This window comes from Melozone crissalis, unplaced genomic scaffold (genome assembly GCF_028551555.1).
Source record: "Melozone crissalis strain CALT ecotype California unplaced genomic scaffold, PUWL_Pcris_2 ptg000009l_1, whole genome shotgun sequence".
Lineage (NCBI taxonomy): Eukaryota > Metazoa > Chordata > Aves > Passeriformes > Passerellidae > Melozone > Melozone crissalis.
The window spans coordinates 4785608-4797710 of record NW_026535787.1 but is presented as its reverse complement, the minus strand read 5'-3'; the positions used below and the strand labels follow the sequence as shown (position 1 = coordinate 4797710).

General features: G+C 38.5%; 1 protein-coding gene across 5 annotated transcripts in view; it reads right to left on the bottom strand.

Annotated features, from left to right (window-relative positions):
- Window positions 1-12103, bottom strand: part of LOC128933502 (ephrin type-A receptor 6) — a 364188-nt gene that overhangs the window by 89120 nt on the left and 262965 nt on the right. For all 5 annotated transcript variants that reach the window (XM_054270497.1, XM_054270499.1, XM_054270498.1 and 2 more), the window contains 3 exons: window positions 4863-4971; window positions 2057-2127; window positions 42-167 (listed from right to left, as the gene is read on the bottom strand). In XM_054270497.1, the coding sequence (XP_054126472.1) occupies window positions 42-167; window positions 2057-2127; window positions 4863-4971 (306 nt within the window). The remainder of the gene's footprint in view (window positions 1-41; window positions 168-2056; window positions 2128-4862; window positions 4972-12103) is intronic.

Sequence of the window (12103 nt, the reverse complement as noted above, 5' to 3'; positions counted from 1 at the left end):
TGCCATGCCTAGAGATGTTTTTACAGTAGGGATAGTTTTACCTGCCCCAATGACTCTTTCAATACGAATTCTTGAAGGATCAATCTCCTTGGCAAACTCATGGACAGCAAGAGATGGATCTTCGTAAGTGTCTGGATCTATGTATGTTTTGAGTCCTGGGAAATGTACTGCAAGAAAGAGAGAACAAGAGGAATCAGGAATCTTGACATTCATGCATTGCAACAATAGTTTGCTTTTCTTTTTTATTTTTTGACTAGATAATTGAAAGGACTGAAAATAATATCTTCCAGGTTTAAAATTTCAGAAGCCAACAGAAGAAGCTGGTCACTTGAAAAAGGCTCTGCAGAGACACCAAGTGAGGGCTCAATGATATGGGGAAAAGCATGGCCTCAAACAGTGATTATTGCCAAAACAGTTTATCTTCCCCTTTGCTGCTCCTTGGGCAATTGAGGCAATCTGTCCTTTGCTTTGAAAACAGTTGTTTCTAGTTCTCCCCTTTCATTTAGGAGTAGATGGCTGAACATCCTGTTTTGCCAAGCAGGTCGAATCTTTGAGTTCCTTTTCTCTAAGGATGAGTCCTGGAGGGCTGTGCTGCTTTGTTCTCTTCTGATCAGCTGGAACAGACAAGAGAGCCAGGTGCAAGATGACAACAAAAATATCCAAATCCATTTTCAAGATAATTTTTGTCTGTTTCCTTGGAGATGGCCATGGCAGTGGTGGGTTGGTGCCAGATTGCTTTGGCAGGCTCCAACAAGCTGTCATTTTCTGGCATGGCTGATATCCCTTGTGTTCCTGAGCGTAGCATGTTCAAGAACTTGTGTTGTTTCTTCTGGACTATTTGTGTGGGAATTCTTTTAGGCTGCTGCCATATTGTGATTAAGTTCTGGAAAACTCAAGTTGATGCTAATAATCCATCAATTTATAAGGACAAAGAGAGGCATCTGCAGCTGGGTCCAGAGAATCGCTTTAAAAAGAATGAAGCATTTCTCACCCTTCTTTCTCCTGTCAGTTAACAGGTGAGCCTAAAACAGCAATTCCTCTTTATTCTTGGTTCTGTGGAGCACATATATGAGTAGAGACTTGCCCCCTCCAGTGAGATGCTGAGATCACTACAAATGAATGGGAAGGCTCTGAGATGAAGTTTTGTGTCAACATGAAATACAGTCATCATTTACCCTGGCCTGAAAGACACTGAGTGAGGCTTTTTTCAAATTCAGTCACGGTCTCAGAAGCATATATCAAACTGTCCAGGAGGAGGGTTTTTGTCTTACTTTATTTCTGGCCATGCTTGGAAACAAATGACAAAACCATCTTTCTAGGCAGTATACTTTATGGGCAAATGTGCCCTCTTCCTTGACAGAAAGAGACACTTGGCTCGATATAGTGATGGCACCTGGAAAAATATTTTACTTCTGGTAACTTCTGTGTTGATCATAGCATTTCCAGAGATGTTATCAAAATGATGAAAGAATAAAATCTGATACCCTTTGCGCAATACCCTTTGAATAAAAAAAAATACATTTAAATTGTTACTCTAACAGGAAACAGTGAAGCAACTAATTTAAAGTAGGTAGCTAAACTAATCTATATAAACTAATTATTGCCCATGAGAGATCACCAGGATTTTCTCTCACTGTACTGATCAGTGAGCAGGAACATGAGGGAAGACAACCCATTCCACTTCTTATTTCTTGGGTGGCTGGAAGTGTAGATCCCTAAATCCAAAGAGAACTAGTAACAAATAAGCCATACAGTCACCAGGAGAGGAATTTTGAGGCAGAAATCCAATACCCAGAACAACTGAGAATTCAAAGAAATAAACCTGAAAACCTGCTAAATATTATTAGCTGAATACCAAAAAACCCTTTAATAATACATTTAATAAGAATAGATTTAGTGAAATTGCAAACAAAAATAAAGACCATTGATAATGCAGACAATAAGGAACTACTCAAATAACCAGATTAAAACACCAAGGGCAAAAGCTGTTCAGGAAACAGTGGGCTTTCTTCATTTAAAACATGATATAGATATTATATACTGTTGAACTACTTACAGTGTCCATTTTGCAAATGAGCCCTTCTTTTCTCCTCAGATTTCATTTTGGCCTTTATGTACCACTGGCATCTTTCAAGAAAAACAAGTGAAGTTTTAAATAAAATACTTGCCATGAATAAAACAGATGTACACTGAGTTTTATCTGCAATTTTATGAAAGCTAAGTTCTTTGCCTTTGGAAATATATTTACTTATGAATCTAAAGAGGGAAATATGCATGATGAAATACAAATAGATTATAAACAAAGAAAAACAAATCATGGTTGAATGATTAGCATGACAATGACCATCTGAGTTTAAGTTTGATGTAATACTTTTTTTTATGTTTGACTCCTCCAAGGAATTCTGATACTTCAATAAATTATTACTTTCCTGTGTTCCTGTTTGCATACATAGACCTGTAGTAATTAAACCTTATCCCACTAACTTTCATATACAGTGGGTAAAATACTCTCTCATTTTCTTCATACAGAATTATAATGACTTCCCCATGTTTCATGAGAAAAGAAAATATTTTTTCACATCAGGACCCCTTTTTTCTCTTTTGCTGAGTGGCTCTGTGTAGTTTGAGCTGCTGAACACTGCCTACCTGCAGGTCTGATAATGCTGATTTAGGAGGTCATAGGCAGGACCAACTGTTTCAGTCAAGAAAAAACAAAATATTTTCTCTTGGTCTTAAAGCTCTTTCTCACTCACTGAGCAGCCTAAAAATTACTGTTTAGAGGGAAATCTTTTGGTTTAAGGGATAGCAAAGGGTTGTTGAGGCTCTGATGCCCGTGGAGAACAGCAGTGCTGGTGGATGTGAACATTAACAGCATTCCTCTGTGTGAACATTAACAGCATTATAAAGTTAAACAAAAACAATCACAATCAGTCAATCTGTTTTAAGAGTGAAGATCTTGGAGGAATAGGTGAACACACCCACCTCATTTCAATGGTTTGTTTAAGCTGCTAAAACACAGCAGGAACAGTCACAAGTTCATTCACTGCTACACAGGTGATGAGGAGGAATTTAAGGGCAGAAACTCCCAAAGCTGATGTGCCCTTGTGGGGGAATGCAAACCAGTGGATTCTCAGACCCTGTGGAAACCTTGAGATTGAACACCAGTTGCTGGGACCCCCTAAGGATGCCAGTGCCATTTTTAGGACCTGAACAAGTGGTCTGTAGGGTGCCACCTGTCCCGAGCCCTAAACACAAGCTCTTACACTGCAAGTGCTTGCCCAAGGGGACAGGCAAAGAAACAAGACTTCAAATTCACCCAATCCTCCTAAACTTCCATGTGGCCCCAAAGTTTGACTACAGAAGCCAGTGATTAACCACCAGTGGAGGAGTCTCCTCATTCTCTGCTCATGCTGGCTGCAGAACAATGGGAGATAAGGCTAAATCAGATTGAGCTTTAACATCCCATGTCCTGAAACTGAGCCAGGACCCCAGTCCTGTGTGTTGAAGCCTCTGTTGCTTCCATATTCCTCTCTGCAATTGACAGCCCTGCTTCCTGCTTGCTCCTGGTGGATAATGACCCAGCAGAGTGCAGAGGCAGGTGCTCATTTCACCCAGCCTCTCCACTCTGAATAGGCTCATCAGCAGCCCTGAGACTCGACAGCTCATCAAATTGGTAATTCTAAACAGCGAGCAGAGCACATCTGTAGGGTACCAGTGCCATTTTTCATGCTGAAATTTGCCTCCAGTCCTAGAGTAAATGGAGTATTTATTCAAAATCTCCTTGCTCTGTCTTCTGTGGAACATGCTCTTATCACTGCATTTAAGCAGCACTTCAAAATGAATTCCTATCTTACATAATTGAAATGGTCCCATTGAGTAAGGCAGTAGAAAGGTAAGAGAATCTCTGATGTTCTTAACTGTAGAAAACAGGAGGAAGAAACAGAAAGAAACCCATTTCCATATTTTTTTTTCATTCCCAAGTTTAGTGATTTTTTTTCTAAAGGAAGTGTTTGAGTTCTTTCAGGATTTCACATATGGATTCCACACAATCATTTTCTCTGGAAATTTGTCTCTGTCTAAATAATTCCTCTTTCTTCTAAAAGATCCTACTGCTTGTTACCTTCTGTAGTAATTGCAGGAATATTTACTCTGCCTCTAAGATTATCTAAGGCCACAATATGTTCCAAGGTTAACTGCTCTCATTACCTTGACCAGAATATTAGATTTAACTGGTTTTATTATTTAGAAAGGAGAGCATTAATTCACATAACTACAGCTACTGCAGTGCCATATTTAGGGTATTGCAAAAAAAACCTCTGGCCTGCACTGATAGAACTTCAACTTTGAAAACTTTGTTTTCAAACTAGAGGTGATGCTATACCAACAAAACAGATGTGTAATTACACATCTAAAAGTGCAGCACCCTCTGTTAATATCTGAGCAGTGCACTCCCTAAAGTTTTGCAATTGATAGTTATGAGATTTTGTAAAATACACTGTGAGGATTTTTTCCTTCTTTTTCTCCTTCTTTTTTTTTTTTTCTTTTCCATGTAATGTCAGAGCCTTGAGGGCGCAGCAGGTACACTGCATTTTTAAATGAACACTCTGAAGGCAAGAGGTCCAGAAACTTATTTCTAAATACCCATACCACTTCTTGATTTCACATAATTTCTTATCTTCCCAAACTGTGTCTTTATGAAAAACCACACTTACAAAAGAACTGGATGGCTAGTGCTGAACAAAGAGGATATTCCACCTTGTCTAACCCTAATTTTAGCTCTGAAAATGTGGTTTAATGACTTGAATATTATTCTTAAATTCTTAATTTTAGATGGGACTATATGAGAACAGTGTTTTCATTACCTGCCAGTGATGAGGAAGAACAAGGTGAGGATGACCAGCAGAGTGAATCCACCCACAGCAGCAGTGGCAATTACAAGAATCTGTCCCTGCTCTGCAGCCATATCCGAAGCTGAAAGAGAAGCAGAGAGAAAAGGGGGTTGATGCTCCATCTATCACCCAGGGATTTTGGAGAATGGCTGAAATAATTTCAATGGTCAAATGTTGCAATTTGTTTTTAATGTTTTCCTCAGTGTTCAGCAAGGGCATCAAATGCAAATGTGTCTGTGAAGTGAGAAACCATAATCCATATCCCAACTAGGATGGGGGGAGAAGATGTTTGCAGGTTTCTAAAAGGAGGATTTGTCATTATCAGACACTTGCAATTTACTAAAATTTTAACATGACAGGATTTTGGACATAAAATTGTATTTTCTTCCTTAGCTTTATCTTAATCCTGCACCTAATTCAGAAGCTCTCTCCATCCCCCTGTCCCAGTGAAGTGCTGGGTATGTGAAGATACTAAATTGGGTTCAGGAGAAAGGAAAAGCAAAACCCCCACACCTAATTTGTAGCTTCACACATTCTTCAGCATGTCTGCTGTTCAGTTTCATTATCACAAAATACATATAGTTTATCATAACATGCTTTGGTGATTAGCAACACTGTAGTTGACAAAAAAAAATTCTTATGCCTCTTGTTTTTCTCTCTACATTTTGTAGGAGGTTTAGGAGCTAAAAAAGATCACATGAAATTATCCAGTTGCTGGAGACTTCCTAATTTTGTTTATTTACTGTGTACAATATTAAACTTTTACATTGAGTATTTACCTACTTATAGTCCAGGTGGTCTTCACTGTCCAAATACTACATCAGCAGAAAAAAAATTAGGCTCATTCTTTTTCTCTGTCTCCTGTCTTGTGACTCCAAAGTTTTATTTGTTAAACTCTGTTCCACTTGAACATTTACACCACATGACATTTACCCAATTCTTACTATTTCCATGGGAAATAAAACATTGTATTGAAAGAAGAACAAATAATTCAATTCAATGACTTCTGAAAACAGGAGTAAATACAGAAAAGGGAATAATTTTTACATCAGGGAAGCAACTTTGATTTGCTAAACTTGCAAACTGTTCAATAAGCAAATCTTCAGCTTTCTTTAGGCATCAGGTGATTAAAGCTTAGGGAAATCACCCAGGCTGCTGTCTAGAAAGCTCAGCAGGTGATATTCTCTCACTTTGCAGCTGATGCAGCTCAATGCAATGCACACATTGCTACCCAAAGCCTCATAAAACACTGTTTCCTAGAAAAGCATTTGGCTTCTGAACAAGATTTATGTGTGGCTTAAAAACTCGTGGTGTAAACTGGCTTTGTAAGAGTAATTTTCAGCAAAACAAACTTTTTAGGTTTGTGCCATTAGCTTTCTGTCCAAATAATTTGAGGGAAGCATGCACAGGCAGTAAATTACAAGGGATTCAGTGGCCAGACAAGTTAAATATACACATCTTCCAAGAAATGATGGAGCAAATATTGACTGAACAGTTAAATGATATCTAGTGATGTTCTGGCAGTGGATTCCAGCTCTGTGATACCTTCCACAGGCTCAGGTTTAGTTGGAGAAATGCAACATAACAAATATCATGCCACACAAGTAATAATGCCAATGCTGAATACAATTTTCAGACTAGTGGGGGTTGTGCTAAATCTGGCAAAGATTATTAAAGTCAGGCAAGGTTTGAAGTTGTGCATGGAGAAGGTTTCAGAGGAGTCTTTGCTGCCCATCTCTGAAGTGGAGAGGACAAACTACAGCTCTCCTTTTGTTTTTAATAGGAAGAAGATGTGTGCAAAAACAGTGAATTTGGTAGGAGGAAAGCAAAACACAAGCACAAAATTAACAGCAAAATTTGTCAAAAGACAAATTAACTGTGATTTTTATCAACAGACATTCACTGCCAAAGCAACAACCCAGGAACCTTCCTGGTGCAAATGTAGGGGCTGATTCCATCGCCCAAAGAAGCACCTGCAGCTACCAAGTTGAAGATGTGTCCTGGGTAATTTTTGGATGGAGCTGCTCTTTTTTTGTGTTCTAGTTAAAACAGAATCCAATCCACCATTTAATAACATACATTTTTCTATGAGGAACCAAAGTCACGTTAATGAAGGGGAGAAATTCAGACTGATTTATGTTCTTTCTGCCTGTAAACAATACAGATTTTTAGCTGAGACTGTACCTACTTGAAAAGTGATAATTCTGTTTATCTTGTTTGTATTTTACAGAGTTGAAGACATGAGGATTTTTTTTTTCATGTAGTTAAATCACTACAAGGAGTTTTCAAGCCTGAAACTTCCAGATGACCTTAATTTACCTGTCAGATAAAAATGTCAAATGACAGACAAGAATAATTGGAAAATGTGAATTTGTTAAAAACTGACAGAGAGGCTGGTAAGGCAAAATGATGGAAATATTTGTACACAGACTTATCACATACAGGTAAAAGGTTCCACAAAAAACTATTTAGGCATTGAGAAGACAGTAATCAGAGACTCTCAATACCTAGAATTTTTACAGCATTTTACCATTCTAAATTAAATTCTATGTGTCTCTCAGCCTCTCTGCTCTTTTCTCATTTCTCCAGCTTTGTCTTATGGTGAAGTTGTAAATACTAAGAGCATTATTTGTTTCTGTTGTGCATGTTCTTAAATATTTTTTGTCACTTCCTGGTTTTCCTTTCTTATTTTTTTCTGTGTATATTGGTCTATGACCCTGTGTTTCTCCTCAGAACTTCTGGATTATACAAGACAGAAAAACAAAAAAAGAAATGAGTTCCTGCAACCTCATTTCATATCTTTGTGTGTACACAGAGTGCTGCATCTAATCACAGAAGTACACAGCATTTTTTTCCAGAATCTCATGTTGGACAATATGGCCAGCATTCCTATAGCTAAAATCAATATTTTGTTGTCTCTGCACTGTCCAGGGCACCTGAACTTTATCATAAACCATGAGCAGAGCTAAGGCAGCTCAGCACCCCTCTAACTGGGCTGACTGCTTAGTCTGGTTCTATTTTGTCTACCTGTCTGCTAAGTGAGTTCACTTGGACAGAAAACACCTAAAAATTGAGTAGTTAATACAAGGAAAAGGGAGAATTTATGACTTATGCAAGATGTTTCAGTAGTATACTGCAATGTTTGGGTGGCATAACTCTTCAAGCACATTTCACCTGCTACTGATGTGATAAGTCCAAGTGATTTTAAATCTACAGCATGGATTATATTATGCACCCAGTAGCTTATATCCAGATAAACTCCTCACTGCCATTGCTCTCCATGCTTAACTCATGCTATATGCCTGAAATGATGCTTGAAGTTTGTAATTGCATTGTTTCAGCTTCCTTGCTCAACACCATGCCCAGAAATCCCCTCTGCATCCAGCCTGGTGTCAGTTCTGCCCCTACAATTCACTCTTTACATCCATGCCCCGTCTCATCTTCTCTCTACCTTCTTTATCCAAATGTAAGGAGGAGGAGCTGCAGCTTCCCTCCCCTCTGGGCTGAAGGGAAATACCCTGAGGCTTCCTCTTTTCCTCACTGGGCACACTGGAAGAAATAGTGCACATGTTTTAGTCCCAGTGCAAGAGGCTGAAAACCAGAGAGAATCTTTCAGCTCTGCTCCTTCTTTGAGCACATTTCTCCAAAACATTTTACAAGTTGGTGTATTTGGTATGAAAGAGCTGGAAGCCCTAATGACAGCTCACTTCTGTCTCCCAGCTACATCCCTTGGCTACTTCAATTTGACATCAATCAGGCATCAGACCCTCCAGCAGACTGGAAGATAAAAAAGTGACAGAAAGACAGCCAGACTGATAACAGTGAGCAGCTGTAAGACAGATAAGTGTGGACAGTGAGTGCTGGAGCTCTAACAGACAGGAACAGGCTGTCAGGGGGATTTACAAGGCACTGTAAACAACAGTGCTTAAGAACAATAGGTAAGAAAAATATAAATTCTCATTAGGGCAACCTTTACATTTTCACAAGTGCAAATGTATTTCCTGTGCAGTTCCTGTGATACAGTGAGCTGATGGGCTTCAGTCAAAGGCACAATGAGAAGGCAAAGGTGAACTTAAAAGGGACTCTCAGTAGCATAAGAATGTAAAACTTTTTGGTGCCTATCCACTTGAAATACTTCTTCAAAGTGTTTTCCCCTAATATCCTTCCTGGCCAGTGGATACATGGAAAGCCTGTGCAGCCAGTTTGAGATCTGAATGAGGATGTTGTTCTTGTTTAGGAAATGCAGAGGAGAAGTGAAGTCTGGGTTTTCTGGAGACATGCAGCGTTGCAATCAGATTTGATTCCCAAAATCAAATGTGAAGAAAAAATGGCTAAAAGTATTAAACACACCAAGGAAATAATTAAAGACTAAATGAGACATTCTTTGGTATCCAGAGCTGACTAATACTGAACGAACAGTAGGATTTGGCAGAGGTGGGGAGACATCTAACAAGAAGTTTCTAAATATGAGATATGTGTCATCTGATTTGTTTTGTTTCAATAAGGAATTCAATTTACTATTGTCAAAACATTAAAAATCATAAAAAAACCAGGAAAACTCAATTTTGCATTGGTAATACTATAGATTTTTCTAAAAATCCTTAGGATAGTTTCTCTGTCATGGCATGAACCAGGGCATGTGCTTAAACCTGCACTGGAATCAATGATTCAGGACCCTTTTCTTGGGCTTTGGAGTTCTGGAAAGAATGGAGTCACATCAAGTGGCAAACCCAAAATAGCTTGATTTGAGGATGAAAAGTTAGAGATAGATTTTTTGGATATAGGAAGAGGGAGAAGAATGTGAAAATTCAGCAGAATTTTCTGGCAATACACAAAAATCACCACCTGAGACTATGGTAAAGAAATTAAAGTTATTGATCCATCAAGACTGCAGTTTCAGCCAATTATTTTTTCACAGTCTTCAACTTTATAAAACACCTAATCAGGTATTCCATTAGCATTTCTGAAATGTATTGTTAATAATTTAAAGTATACAGGGTCTGCATTGCTTTTGAATTAAATATCCTAATGTGCTCACTTTTTTTACTCTGTTCAGCCCAAGCACAAGTACACAGTGCATAAATGCTACTTTGTCCCTTAGGTCCCTTTCAGAACAAGCCAACCATTCCACTTGCAGATTATTTTTTCCTAATGATGAGAAGGCCAAGAAGGAAAATAGCTTGATTTTAGAACAAGCCCTGCTTAGGCATGAAAACTACCTAAAAGCTGTAAATTGTCCAATATTTTAAAAATTCCTCTGTGCAAAAGGACCTCTGAGGTAATGTAAATAAAAAACTTCTCCTGAAAAAAAAAGGTTTGAATCACTAATTTTAAAAAAGAACCCAACAAAACCAATCAACCAAAAAAGGTATTCCAAAACCAGCTGGTTAGAAGAGAGGGGAAAAAAAACCCCAGAGTGGTTACAGGCAGAGATTAAAGCATCTCTGCCCTAGGAAAAATGTTTTTCTTAATTGTCAGAACATATTTCATTCTCTGTTAGGAAGAAGCAGAGTGTTTCTGTGGTGATTCAGATAGCTGGTAATTCTGACAGATAAAAGCAGGAGCTACAAGTGAGGTTTGCGCTCCAATTTAAACCCCGGCAGTGGCAGCTGTGTGTGTGCTGGAGTGCATGAATACCTGCCAGCTTTGCTACGAGTGCTTTGCCTGTAAGGTGCTGAAACAGAGACTGAATAAAATGGCAACAAGAAACAAAGTCACAAGTGGTGGCTGCTGTGCTTTGGAAAGGTTTCACATTTCCCAGGTGCAGTTCTGGGCTTTAAAAAGGGGAGAAATGCCTGTTAGCATCCATTCATGCATTCCTGCTTCCTTGAGGAGAATCTTTCTGACTATCCTAGGTAGCTCAATTTCCTATCAAAAAGAAAACACAAATTTCACTCTTTTGGATGCTCCACTTGTTTGTCTTTGCAGCAGGGAGAAGAGTTCACAGCAGAGCTCCCCAGGCTGTGGCTGCCTCAGTCTGTGGGTCAGTAAGTGAGGGTGCTTCCCAAAAACCACATCAGCATTAACAACTAACTACTTCCACTACTACTGCAGATTTTCCCTTCTCTCTCCTCATGCACCACCTTTAGCAATCCCACCAAAATGTTTTAGTGTTCCTGGTGATGATGTAGCTATTTTACCCTTTATAACTTTATAACTGAAGTGACCCAGGTAGTGTTTCACCCAGGACACTGTCCTGCCAAAAGACAATGTGTTTTAGGACATTGACATACACATCTCAGAGCTGATGGATCATTAATTTTCTATAATTAGGCTATTAAAGAAAAAACTTAATTTTTGATTGTTTGCTTTAGCAACATCTATTAACAGATTCTGTCAACATTCAAGCAGAGTAAATGGAATAACCTTGGACGTTTACCTGCAACTGGTCTGGGAATTCTTCTCCACTGTAACATGTCCAATTGGCAGGGAGCTGTTACAATCTAAGGTTGATTAAAGAGGATTTCTATCAAACACAGGATTCAAAATATTTTTTGTTATTTTCATGAGACTGCTGGTTGATAAATTCTCTTTTCATAACACAGACTTTTAAATCACTCTATTCTTCCCAGCCTTCTCATGAAAGTGCTACTTTTGAGTTAATTCAAATATAATTCAAAGTCCACAAAAAGTAATTGCTAAAGTGGAATTTTCACCAAGTGACTTGTTTCTAGTGAGGAGGGTTGGAAAGAGTTTCAATAGACTGCCTTGGCCTAATACTATTTGCTTTCTTTCAGAAAAATTGAGAAAAATGTATATTAAAAAAATGAGAAAATTTTCAGCTGAGCTGCCCACTGCCAGAACAGTAAATGATGAAGAGAGATTCCTACACAGCTGGAGTAGAACTGGTTTGTAAGACAGATGCAGGCCAGCAAGGGTAACTTAATATTTATGGGTAGTGACAGAACCAAGCAGCCCAAATCTCAACACAACTCTCCCAAATCTCTCTGTGTAAATGCTACTCAGTATCTTGAAATACTGACAAAACCATGGCTGTATTCTATTTATTCAGCTATGTGAAACCAGGCACTAGTTTAGGCAGCAAATGCTTAGACATAGAAGTAAAAGAAATCAGAATTTTTGAGAGATAAACTGTGTTTGGTCTGTTCATGGCATCATAAACAGATTTATTTTTCTAGTTTATTTCAGTATCAGGTTCAGCTTTGATGTTATACTCAAAAAGGATGTTAAAATTAAGCTTACCATGAAGCCAG